This window comes from Pelobates fuscus, chromosome 11 (assembly GCF_036172605.1).
Source record: "Pelobates fuscus isolate aPelFus1 chromosome 11, aPelFus1.pri, whole genome shotgun sequence".
Classification (NCBI taxonomy): Eukaryota; Metazoa; Chordata; class Amphibia; order Anura; family Pelobatidae; genus Pelobates; species Pelobates fuscus.
The window spans coordinates 129,956,116-129,970,340 of NC_086327.1; the positions used below are offsets into that span (position 1 = coordinate 129,956,116).

The following is a 14,225-nucleotide window of genomic DNA, read 5'->3' on the forward strand; positions in this document are numbered from 1 at the left end:
ATACAAAGCCGGGTCAGTAACAAGAAAAGCTATACCAACTACTCAGTACGCAATCTCAGGCAGAATAAACCACGGCCGGGCAATGGTCTCCAGAAAGAGGGACGTTTAAATAGGTAGAACAAAAATCTTACTGGACAGCATCATCACCCTGAACCAAATCACACAAAGGGACAAAGGGATGTGATGTGTGAAGGGCAGATGATGTGTCCCAATAATATGACCTGTCACTTTAATATTATTAAAAAGTCTACACCTACAGGGTCCTGTGATTTCCAAGGACTCCTGCAGGTAGTGTGAGGCTACAATAATGATCCATCAGCCTCGCAAGAAGACAGAGCGTGCACGGGTTGCTCTGCACAAGGAGCAACCGAACGCCACAAGGCGTTCACCGTGGACAGGGCAGCGTGGGACCTGAGACTTAGTGGCTGCCACGATGCACCCCCTGGAAGTTTCATGTGCCGTGCGGCAGTCTAAGGTATAACAGTAACTACCCAATTTAATCCGTGAGAGAGACCGTCATAATAATATCTGCAGGTTTAAACCCGCCAACGCCTCCTGGATATAAGGCTGTTTCAGGCGTTTAATCAATAAAATACCCAAACGCATTCTGTGAGTGACACTGTGATAATCTGAAGGTATAAAATATCTTCTGCATATTACCCTTGGCTGCACTGCACTAATCTAATTTAATAAATAACCTTAGCCGTGTCATATAGTCCTTATAGTGAAGGAGAATTCAGTAGTGTTTATTGTAATTTCATCAATTGTTAAATTGTATTAATAAGTTGCTCGTATCTCACTGATATCTATTCATTTTCTGGACAACAATTCGGCATAGAGTTGCTGGGAAATTTAAACAAACAATTTCACCAATAAGGATCCATTTAACTAACAGCAGATTTAAAGTACATTCTGAAGTCAAATGTTTTCTTTACTCAACCTAATACAATTCATTTAGTTAACCTTGGAATGATGAAAGACTCGGTTGAGTTTGCTAAGCTGCTGCGAGAGTCCTATCCGTCTGTCTTACTTGCTTTATGGTAATAGAGGTTTGCCTTCCAAGTGGTGTAAAGTAAGCCTTTCGGGAGATGGATTGGTTAAAGCCCTGACACTGCCGTAGAATCCACGCAATAATACGCTTTATCCCCAATAACGTACACCCCACAGGCCTTAAAGGAGAATATGTGGAAAGCACATTAAGATTACTGTGAAATGTGTTTGTCTAAAATCAAAGGAGTTAATTAAGAGATACATGCCGGAAACTGTCAGACAAACGCTATTTCTGTAGAACGCGTAGGTAACAGGTGAAATTGCTTCTCGCGGTGGATGTATCATCTGCAGAAACATAATTACAAATATTATTATGATAACAGGGGTAATAGCTTTACAGATATATTATAATTACATCTTTACTTGCTTCATTACTTACAAATATTCATTTATCCCAGCATTTGGCTCCAGCCGAGTGAAATTTACCAATTACAGCACTTTAATTGGGCTCATATTGCGAAATAAATTAAGTTAACCCTTCATGTACTATGAAAGGCGATGGAAGACCCAGTGTACAGCCTCCTTGGATTTACTTGGAGTAATTTACGCCTGTATGTATATTCAGTGTATTAACCCTGCACAATCAGTCCCATGTGCATTTCATGAGTGTGTCTGAGTGTGCTGAGATTGTCCATGCACCACACAGTCCCAAACAGAGAGACCCCCCCCCCCCCCCGAGTTATCTGTGCATCACCAGCGCAACATCTTCTATTACATGAGTTTATTTCATTACAATGAAAACCGCGAGGGAAAACACATCATGACACTTTCTCTGTCTGCAGAGTTACATCAGGTGAATAGCGCTCCACTGTCACCATCTTGTCAAACGCCTGAAAATGGCCGTGTCCCAGGATTTAAAAGACCAGAAATACATCAATCTGGGAACGGTGAGTAAAGCAAGATTCACGAAACCCCGGCCTGAGGGGACCTGAGAGCAAAGCTTTGAAATCATTACAAGTTTCTTTAGTAAATTCATCTTCTGCCAGTAATGCCAACGTTTTTGTTTTAATCTGTAGAAGCCATCTAAATCTCTCCCTGCCCTGATTTGTATCCATTCTCTGCCCTGGTCTCTTCCATTCTCTGCCCGCCCTGGTCTCTTCCATTCTCTGCCCGTCCTGATCTCTTCCATTCTCTGCCCGCCCTGATCTCTTCCATTCTCTGTCCTGATTTTTTTATTCTCTGCCCGCCCTAATCTCTTCCATTCTCTGCCCGCCCTGGTCTCTTCCATTCTCTGCCCGCCCTGATCTCTTCCATTCTCTGCCCGCCCTGATCTCTTCCATTCTCTGCCCGCCCTGATCTCTTCCATTCTCTGCCCGCCCTGATCTCTTCCATTCTCTGCCCGCCCTGATCTCTTCCATTCTCTGCCTGCCCTGATCTCTTCCATTCTCTGCCCGCCCTGATCTCTTCCATTCTCTGCCCGCCCTGATCTCTTCCATTCTCTGCCCGCCCTGATCTCTTCCATTCTCTGCCCGCCCTGATCTCTTCCATTCTCTGCCCGCCCTGATCTATTCCATGCTGTGCCCGCCCTGATCTATTCCATGCTGTGCCCGCCCTGATCTCTTCCATTCTCTGCCCGTCCTGATCTCTTCCATTCTCTGCCCGTCCTGATCTCTTCCATTCTCTGCCTGACCTGATCTCTTCCATTTTCTGCCCTAATCCCTTCCATTCTCTGCCCTAATCTCTTCCATTCTCTGCTTGCCCTTATCGCTTTCATCCAGTAGTGACTATTATTGACTATTCTACTATATTATAATTACTATAGGGAGCTCTCTCTATATTATAATCAGTCCACGAAGCTCTCTCTATATTATAATCAGTACAGGGAGCTCTCTCTATATTATAATCGGTACAGGAAACTCTCTATATTATAATCAGTACAGGGAGCTCTCTCTATATTATAATTACTATAGGAAGGTCTGTCTATATTATAATCAGTACAGGGAGCTCTCTCTATATTATAATCAGTACAGGAAGCTCTCTATATTATAATCAGTACAGGAAGCTCTCTCTATATTATAATCAGTACAGGAAGCTCTCTCTATATTATAATTGGTACAGGAAACTCTCTATATTATAATCAGTACAGGGAGCTCTCTCTATATTATAATTACTATAGGAAGGTCTGTCTATATTATAATCAGTACAGGGAGCTCTCTCTATATTATAATCAGTACAGGAAGCTCTCTATATTATAATCAGTACAGGAAGCTCTCTCTATATTATAATCAGTACAGGAAGCTCTCTCTATATTATAATCGGTACAGGAAACTCTCTATATTATAATCAGTACAGGAAGCTCTCTCTATATTATAATTACTATAGGAAGGTTTGTCTATATTATAATCAGTACAGGAAGCTCTCTCTATATTATAATCAGTACAGGAAGCTCTCTCTATATTGTAATCAGTACAGGAAGCTCTCTCTATATTGTAATCAGTACGGGAAGCTCTCTCTATATTATAATCAGTACAAGAAGCTCTCTCTATATTATAATCAGTACAGGTAGCTCTCTCTATATTATAATCAGTACAGGGAGCTCTCTCTATATTATAATCAGTACAGGGAGCTCTCTCTATATTATAATCAGTACAGGAAGCTCTCCCTATTTAATAATTATAATCAGTACAGGAAGCTCTCTCTATATTATAATCAGTACAGGAAGCTCTCTCTATATTATAATCAGTACAGGAAGCTCTCTCTATATTATAATCAGTACAGGAAGCTCTCTCTATATTATAATCAGTACAGGAAGCTCTCTCTATATTATAATCAGTACAGGAAGCTCTCTCTATATTATAATCAGTCCACGAAGCTCTCTCTATATTATAATCAGTACAGGGAGCTCTCTCTATATTATAATTACTATAGGAAGGTCTGTCTATATTATAATCAGTACAGGGAGCTCTCTCTATATTATAATTACTATAGGAAGGTCTGTCTATATTATAATCAGTACAGGGAGCTCTCTCTATATTATAATCAGTACAGGAAGCTCTCTCTATATTATAATCAGTACAGGAAGCTCTCTCTATATTATAATCGGTACAGGAAACTCTCTATATTATAATCAGTACAGGAAGCTCTCTCTATATTATAATTACTATAGGAAAGTCTGTCTATATTATAATCAGTACAGGGAGCTCTCTCTATATTATAATCAGTACAGGAAGCTCTCTCTATATTATAATCAGTACAGGAAGCTCTCTCTATATTATAATCAGTACAGGAAGCTCTCTCTATATTGTAATCAGTACAGGAAGCTCTCTCTATATTGCAATCAGTACAGGAAGCTCTCTCTATATTGTAATCAGTACAGGAAGCTCTCTCTATATTATAATCAGTACAGGGAGCTCTCTCTATATTATAATCAGTACAGGAAGCTCTCTCTATATTATAATCAGTACAGGAAGCTCTCTCTATATTATAATCAGTACAGGGAGCTCTCTCTATATTATAATCAATACAGGAAGCTCTCTCTATATTATAATCAGTACAGGAAGCTCTGTCTATATTATAATTACTATAGGAAGGTCTGTCTATATTATAATCAGTACAGGAAGCTCTCTCTATATTATAATCGGTACAGGTAGCTCTCTCTAGATTATAATCAGTACAGGAAGCTCTCTCTATATTATAATCAGTACAGGAAGCTCTCTCTATATTATAATCAGTACAGGGAGCTCTCTCTATATTATAATCAGTACAGGAAGCTCTCTCTATATTATAATCAGTACAGGGAGCTCTCTCTATATTATAATCATACAGGGAGCTCTCTCTATATTATAATCGGTACAGGAAGCTCTCTATATTATAATTATAATCAGTACAGGAAGCTCTCTCTATATTATAATCGGTACAGGAAGCTCTCTCTATATTATAATCGGTACAGGAAGCTCTCCCTATATTATAATCAGTACAGGAAGCTCTCTCTATATTATAATCAGTACAGGAAGCTCTCTCTATATTATAATCAGTACAGGTAGCTCTCTCTATATTATAATCAGTACAGGAAGCTCTCTCTATATTATAATCAGTACAGGAAGCTCTCTCTATATTATAATTATAATCAGTACAGGAAGCTCTCTCTATATTATAATCAGTACAGGAAGCTCTCTCTATATTATAATCAGTACAGGAAGCTCTCTCTATATTATAATCAGTACAGGTAGCTCTCTCTATATTATAATCGGTACAGGAAGCTCTCTATATTATAATCAGTACAGGAAGCTCTCTCTATATTATAATGAGTACAGGAAGCTCTCTCTATATTATAATCAGTACAGGAAGCTCTCTCTATATTATAATCAGTACAGGAAGCTCTCTCTATATTATAATCAGTACAGGAAACTCTCTATATTATAATCAGTACAGGGAGCTCTCTCTATATTATAATTATAATCAGTACAGGAAGCTCTCTCTATATTATAATCGGTACAGGAAGCTCTCTCTATATTATAATCGGTACAGGAAGCTCTCCCTATATTATAATCAGTACAGGAAGCTCTCTCTATATTATAATCAGTACAGGAAGCTCTCTCTATATTATAATCAGTACAGGTAGCTCTCTCTATATTATAATCGGTACAGGAAGCTCTCTATATTATAATCAGTACAGGAAGCTCTCTCTATATTATAATTATAATCAGTACAGGAAGCTCTCTCTATATTATAATCAGTACAGGAAGCTCTCTCTATATTATAATGAGTACAGGAAGCTCTCTCTATATTATAATCAGTACAGGAAGCTCTCTCTATATTATAATCAGTACAGGAAGCTCTCTCTATATTATAATCAGTACAGGAAACTCTCTATATTATAATCAGTACAGGGAGCTCTCTCTATATTATAATTATAATCAGTACAGGAAGCTCTCTCTATATTATAATCAGTACAGGGAGCTCTCTCTATTTTATAATCAGTACAGGAAGCTCTCTCTATATTATAATCAGTACAGGAAGCTCTCTCTATATTATAATCAGTACAGGAAGCTGTCTCTATATTATAATCAGTACAGGGAGCTCTCTCTATATTATAATCAGTACAGGAAGCTCTCTCTATATTATAATCAGTACAGGAAGCTCTCTCTATATTCTAATCAGTACAGGAAGCTCTCTCTATATTATAATCCGTACAGGAAGCTCTCTCTATATTATAATCAGTACAGGAAGCTCTCTCTATATTATAATTAGTACAGGAAACTCTCTCTATATTATAATTATAATCAGTACAGGAAGCTCTCTCTATATTATAATTATAATCAGTACAGGAAGCTCTCTCTATATTATAATCAGTACAGGAAGCTCTCTCTATATTATAATCAGTACAGGAAGCTCTCTCTATATTATAATCAGTACAGGAAGCTCTCTCTATATTATAATCAGTACAGGAAGCTCTCTCTATATTATAATCAGTACAGGAAACTCTCTATATTATAATCAGTACAGGGAGCTCTCTCTATATTATAATTATAATCAGTACAGGAAGCTCTCTCTATATTATAATCAGTACAGGGAGCTCTCTCTATATTATAATCAGTACAGGGAGCTCTCTCTATATTATAATCAGTACAGGAAGCTCTCTCTATATTATAATCGGTACAGGAAGCTCTCTCTATATTATAATCAGTACAGGAAGCTCTCTCTATATTATAATCAGTACAGGTAGCTCTCTCTCTATTATAATCAGTACAGGAAGCTCTCTCTATATTATAATCAGTACAGGAAGCTCTCTCTATATTATAATCAGTACAGGAAGCTCTCTCTATATTATAATCGGTACAGGAAGCTCACTCTATATTATAATCGTTACAGGAAGCTCTCTATATTATAATCAGTACAGGAAGCTCTCTCTATATTATAATTATAATCAGTACAGGAAGCTCTCTCTATATTATAATCAGTACAGGTAGCTCTCTCTATATTATAATCAGTACAGGAAGCTCTCTCTATATTATAATCAGTACAGGGAGCTCTCTCTATATTATAATCAGTACAGGAAGCTCTCTCTATATTATAATCAGTACAGGAAGCTCTCTCTATATTATAATCAGTACAGGAAGCTCTCTCTATATTATAATCAGTACAGGAAGCTCTCTCTATATTATAATCAGTACAGGAAGCTCTCTCTATATTATAATCAGTACAGGAAACTCTCTATATTATAATCAGTACAGGGAGCTCTCTCTATATTATAATTATAATCAGTACAGGAAGCTCTCTCTATATTATAATCAGTACAGGGAGCTCTCTCTATATTATAATCAGTACAGGGAGCTCTCTCTATATTATAATCAGTACAGGAAGCTCTCTCTATATTATAATCGGTACAGGAAGCTCTCTCTATATTATAATCGGTACAGGAAGCTCTCTCTATATTATAATCAGTACAGGAAGCTCTCTCTATATTATAATCAGTACAGGTAGCTCTCTCTCTATTATAATCAGTACAGGAAGCTCTCTCTATATTATAATCAGTACAGGAAGCTCTCTCTATATTATAATCAGTACAGGAAGCTCTCTCTATATTATAATCGGTACAGGAAGCTCTCTATATTATAATCAGTACAGGAAGCTCTCTCTATATTATAATTATAATCAGTACAGGAAGCTCTCTCTATATTATAATCAGTACAGGAAGCTCTCTCTATATTATAATCAGTACAGGAAGCTCTCTCTATATTATAATCAGTACAGGAAACTCTCTATATTATAATCAGTACAGGAAGCTCTCTCTATATTATAATCAGTACAGGAAACTCTCTATATTATAATCAGTACAGGGAGCTCTCTCTATATTATAATTATAATCAGTACAGGAAGCTCTCTCTATATTATAATCAGTACAGGGAGCTCTCTCTATTTTATAATCAGTACAGGAAGCTCTCTCTATATTATAATCAGTACAGGAAACTCTCTATATTATAATCAGTACAGGGAGCTCTCTCTATATTATAATTATAATCAGTACAGGAAGCTCTCTCTATATTATAATCAGTACAGGGAGCTCTCTCTATTTTATAATCAGTACAGGAAGCTCTCTCTATATTATAATCAGTACAGGAAGCTCTCTCTATATTATAATCAGTACAGGAAGCTGTCTCTATATTATAATCAGTACAGGGAGCTCTCTCTATATTATAATCAGTACAGGAAGCTCTCTCTATATTATAATCAGTACAGGAAGCTCTCTCTATATTCTAATCAGTACAGGAAGCTCTCTCTATATTATAATCCGTACAGGAAGCTCTCTCTATATTATAATCAGTACAGGAAGCTCTCTCTATATTATAATTAGTACAGGAAACTCTCTCTATATTATAATTATAATCAGTACAGGAAGCTCTCTCTATATTATAATTATAATCAGTACAGGAAGCTCTCTCTATATTATAATCAGTACAGGAAGCTCTCTCTATATTATAATCAGTACAGGAAGCTCTCTCTATATTATAATCAGTACAGGAAGCTCTCTCTATATTATAATCAGTACAGGAAGCTCTCTCTATATTATAATCAGTACAGGAAACTCTCTATATTATAATCAGTACAGGGAGCTCTCTCTATATTATAATTATAATCAGTACAGGAAGCTCTCTCTATATTATAATCAGTACAGGGAGCTCTCTCTATATTATAATCAGTACAGGGAGCTCTCTCTATATTATAATCAGTACAGGAAGCTCTCTCTATATTATAATCGGTACAGGAAGCTCTCTCTATATTATAATCAGTACAGGAAGCTCTCTCTATATTATAATCAGTACAGGTAGCTCTCTCTCTATTATAATCAGTACAGGAAGCTCTCTCTATATTATAATCAGTACAGGAAGCTCTCTCTATATTATAATCAGTACAGGAAGCTCTCTCTATATTATAATCGGTACAGGAAGCTCACTCTATATTATAATCGTTACAGGAAGCTCTCTATATTATAATCAGTACAGGAAGCTCTCTCTATATTATAATTATAATCAGTACAGGAAGCTCTCTCTATATTATAATCAGTACAGGTAGCTCTCTCTATATTATAATCAGTACAGGAAGCTCTCTCTATATTATAATCAGTACAGGGAGCTCTCTCTATATTATAATCAGTACAGGAAGCTCTCTCTATATTATAATCAGTACAGGAAGCTCTCTCTATATTATAATCAGTACAGGAAGCTCTCTCTATATTATAATCAGTACAGGAAGCTCTCTCTATATTATAATCAGTACAGGAAGCTCTCTCTATATTATAATCAGTACAGGAAACTCTCTATATTATAATCAGTACAGGGAGCTCTCTCTATATTATAATTATAATCAGTACAGGAAGCTCTCTCTATATTATAATCAGTACAGGGAGCTCTCTCTATATTATAATCAGTACAGGGAGCTCTCTCTATATTATAATCAGTACAGGAAGCTCTCTCTATATTATAATCGGTACAGGAAGCTCTCTCTATATTATAATCGGTACAGGAAGCTCTCTCTATATTATAATCAGTACAGGAAGCTCTCTCTATATTATAATCAGTACAGGTAGCTCTCTCTCTATTATAATCAGTACAGGAAGCTCTCTCTATATTATAATCAGTACAGGAAGCTCTCTCTATATTATAATCAGTACAGGAAGCTCTCTCTATATTATAATCGGTACAGGAAGCTCTCTATATTATAATCAGTACAGGAAGCTCTCTCTATATTATAATTATAATCAGTACAGGAAGCTCTCTCTATATTATAATCAGTACAGGTAGCTCTCTCTATATTATAATCAGTACAGGAAGCTCTCTCTATATTATAATCAGTACAGGGAGCTCTCTCTATATTATAATCAGTACAGGAAGCTCTCTCTATATTATAATCAGTACAGGAAGCTCTCTCTATATTATAATCAGTACAGGGAGCTCTCTCTATATTATAATCAGTACAGGAAGCTCTCTCTATATTATAATCAGTACAGGGAGCTCTCTCTATATTATAATCAGTACAGGAAGCTCTCTCTATATTATAATCAGTACAGGGAGCTCTCTCTATATTATAATCGGTACAGGAAGCTCTCTCTATATTATAATCAGTACAGGAAGCTCTCTCTATATTATAATCAGTACAGGTAGCTCTCTCTATATTATAATCAGTACAGGTAGCTCTCTCTATATTATAATCAGTACAGGGAGCTCTCTCTATATTATAATCGGTACAGGAAGCTCTCTCTATATTATAATCAGTACAGGGAGCTCTCTCTATATTATAATCAGTACAGGAAGCTCTCCCTATATTATAATCAGTACAGGAAGCTCTCTCTATATTATAATCAGTACAGGGAGCTCTCTCTATATTATAATCAGTACAGGGAGCTCTCTCTATATTATAATCAGTACAGGGAGCTCTCTCTATATTATAATCAGTACAGGAAGCTCTCTCTATATTATAATCAGTACAAGAAGCTCTCTCTATATTATAATCAGTATAGGGAGCTCTCTATATTATAATCAGTACAGGAAGCTCTCTCTATATTATAATCAGTACAGGAAGCTCTCTCTATATTATAATCAGTACAGGAAGCTCTCTCTATATTATAATCAGTACAGGTAGCTCTCTCTATATTATAATCAGTACAGGAAGCTATCTCTATATTATAATCAGTACAGGAAGCTCTCTCTATATTATAATCAGTACAGGAAGCTCTCTCTATATTATAATCAGTACAGGGAGCTCTCTCTATATTATAATCAGTACAGGGAGCTCTCTCTATATTATAATCAGTACAGGGAGCTCTCTCTATATTATAATCAGTACAGGTAGCTCTCTCTATATTATAATCGGTACAGGAAGCTCTCTCTATATTATAATCGGTACAGGAAGCTCTCTCTATATTATAATCGGTACAGGAAGCTCTCTCTATATTATAATCAGTACAGGGAGCTCTCTCTATATTATAATCGGTACAGGAAGCTCTCTCTATATTATAATCGGTACAGGAAGCTCTCTCTATATTATAATCGGTACAGTGAGCTCTCTCTATATTATAATCAGTACAGGGAGCTCTCTCTATATTATAATGAGTACAGGGAGCTCTCTCTATATTATAATCGGTACAGGAAGCTCTCTCTATATTATTATCAGTACAGGAAGCTCTCTCTATATTATAATCAGTACAGGTAGCTCTCTCTATATTATAATCAGTACAGGAAGCTCTCTCTATATTATAATCAGTACAGGTAGCTCTCTCTATATTATAATCAGTACAGGTAGCTCTCTCTATATTATAATCAGTACAGGAAGCTCTCTCTATATTATAATCAGTACAGGAAGCTCTCTCTATATTATAATCAGTACAGGTAGCTCTCTCTATATTATAATCAGTACAGGAAGCTCTCTCTATATTATAATCAGTACAGGAAGCTCTCTCTATATTATAATCAGTACAGGTAGCTCTCTCTATATTATAATCAGTACAGGAAGCTCTCTCTATATTATAATCAGTACAGGAAGCTCTCTCTATATTATAATCAGTACAGGTAGCTCTCTCTATATTATAATCAGTACAGGAAGCTCTCTCTATATTATAATCAGTACAGGGAGCTCTCTCTATATTATAATCGGTACAGGAAGCTCTCTCTATATTATAATCAGTACAGGGAGCTCTCTCTATATTATAATCAGTACAGGGAGCTCTCTCTATATTATAATCAGTACAGGAAGCTCTCTCTATATTATAATCAGTACAGGGAGCTCTCTCTATATTATAATCAGTACAGGAAGCTCTCTCTATATTATAATCAGTACAGGTAGCTCTCTCTATATTATAATCAGTACAGGTAGCTCTCTCTATATTATAATCAGTACAGGAAGCTCTCTCTATATTGTAATCAGTACAAGAAGCTCTCTCTATATTATAATCAGTACAGGAAGCTCTCTCTATATTATAATCAGTACAGGGAGCTCTCTCTATATTATAATTGGAATCAGTACTGGAAGTTCTATATAATAAAGCCACCTGGAAGGATACAGAACATTATCTTGTGTGAAAAGTAAATATGTTTGAAATTTGTAAAAATAATACATCTTGTAACTGTGTTTGTGTTTAGGTGACTACGCAAAGGTAATGAAAACTTTCAGTTCTCCCAAAATTCTTCAGTATACAACCTCTCTTAAAGTGGTGGATCTTCTGCCGTTCACCGCTCTCCCACCACCGCCTGTCCCCCCGCCACAGGAAGATTCCTCACGTGACGCTCAGGAAGACATGTAAGGCATCCCATGACATTGACACGTAGCACACAGGTTTAACCAAAAACACAAATTCTATTCTTTAGTGAAACCCTTTAACCAGATCCATCTACAGGTTGCTGAGATGTTCACAGGACCTTGGTAGGGTAACCGTGCTGAGTTCTCCATGAGAAGGTCACTTGTGTCCTCATGCAATCTTTAGATGAGAATGGCGGTTCACGTAGGGCTGTAACTGTAAAATGAGACATTTTGACCTACGTGGACCGCAGGCCTGTCTAGGGATTGAGGAGGACTTAGACTGATTCAAAGCTTTGCATTAACTGGTTTGAAAAGAAATCTGAGGCTTCGGTTTATCTCCACAGCTTTTTCTTTAAGGATATGTGGCTGGTTTGGGAGCTCAATTTGGACTAGTTATTTATTAGCATACATGAGCAGTGGTGGCTTGAGCTCTGGATTTGAGTGAAGAAGATAATTACAGGAAGTTGATGATGAATATAAAGGGCAAACTTTATTAAACGATGGAGCGATATAACACCACCTGACATTTCATGTAACTGGATTTATTGGGTCTTGTATGATGAGTGTTTACTGAAATCCTGGAGAAGCAGCATTAATAGTGTAAATTGGTAAATTAGCAATCTTTCCAGAATTAGTCACCTTTCCAGAAACAATCTGTCCGTTATTGCTGATTTTCCAGGGAATGTGGGGGGTAATTAGCAGGCAGACACACAGCACCCCCTGGTGACAAATGCTGTGTATTAATCTGTATGGAACTAAAGGTTACTGACTATTTAACAGAGAAAATTGTAGATTATGCTTACGGAGTGTAATCTTAATTTTAGTAATGACAGGAGGCGAGTATTTGCATAACTCTCTTTACTTTCAGAAAACATTAAAACATTACACAAAAAGCCCCGAAACACCAGACTCCTCCTCTTTCTTTGTAGCGAACCAAAATTGAAAGTTCAAACAGAGTTCAAACTGCGAACTATCCAACAGAAATCCAGAAATAATCTTGCAATCCAGACAACGGTAGGGAGAACATCCAAAGTGTCCATAGAATCCATAAGCGAGGTATAACGTGTTGATAACACTGAAAGGAAACAGAAAGAAGTGAAAGGCATCTGAAATGATAAGTTGTCCACCAACTGTCTATCAATTATGTTAAATATATGCAACGAGAATAATGGCTAACTAAATGTAATAATTATCATACAGAACACTAGTCATATAATAACAATATAATAATTAAACATGAAACATACAACTGCATAGAGTGTGAAAAACCTAAGGTTACTAAGAATCCTAAATTAGAAATAGGTGATGGAAAAATGGAAATTACCCAGGGTGGGAAACAAGAAAAAAGGTCGGGAAATACTTGCCTCCTGTCTTTACTAAAATTAAGATTATAAGTACACTCCGTTAGCATAAGCTACAATTTTATCACATGACAGGAGGCTACATATTTGCAGTTTTGACGCTCAGAATCACGGAAGGTAAAAGAAGCGTGAGAGGACTGTCTAAAATAAAACACTCGGAACGTAGATTCCTGTGACCAATCCGCGCATGGCATAATATTGTTCAACGATGCGCCCGCCAAAAATGCTCAAGATGTCGCAGCCCTACGAACCGAATGGGCCCTAAAGCTAAACTCTATACCGGCTAAAGACAGGATCCAGCAAACCTTGATGTACCGTAAAAGAGCACTAACGACGCACAAGCGGAGAACCATCTGGAAAAACTGGTAAAGAAAATCGTAGTCGAATCTGACTTCGTACAACGTGAGACTGAGAATGAGACACCCTCCGGAGAGAAGGTAAACCCATTCACATTCAACGCACGAACATCTGAGACCTGTCGGCACAGAAGCATTGTGAGTTTAGCCGAGAGCTAGCGAAGTGACAATCCCGCATTGTCTGGCATGTCTCAAAGGACACACAAAACTAAATCGATGTCCCAGA

The 14,225-nt window shown here is 36.8% G+C and overlaps 1 protein-coding gene across 3 annotated transcripts in view; it reads left to right on the forward strand.

Moving 5' to 3' along the window:
- The window catches only part of ROBO4 (roundabout guidance receptor 4), a 122,053-nt gene that overhangs the window by 66,742 nt on the left and 41,086 nt on the right, over positions 1 to 14,225 (forward strand). For all 3 annotated transcript variants that reach the window (XM_063437173.1, XM_063437174.1, XM_063437175.1), the window contains exons 15-16: positions 1,833 to 1,937; positions 12,126 to 12,282. In XM_063437173.1, coding sequence (XP_063293243.1) covers positions 1,833 to 1,937; positions 12,126 to 12,282 — 262 coding nt within the window. The remainder of the gene's footprint in view (positions 1 to 1,832; positions 1,938 to 12,125; positions 12,283 to 14,225) is intronic.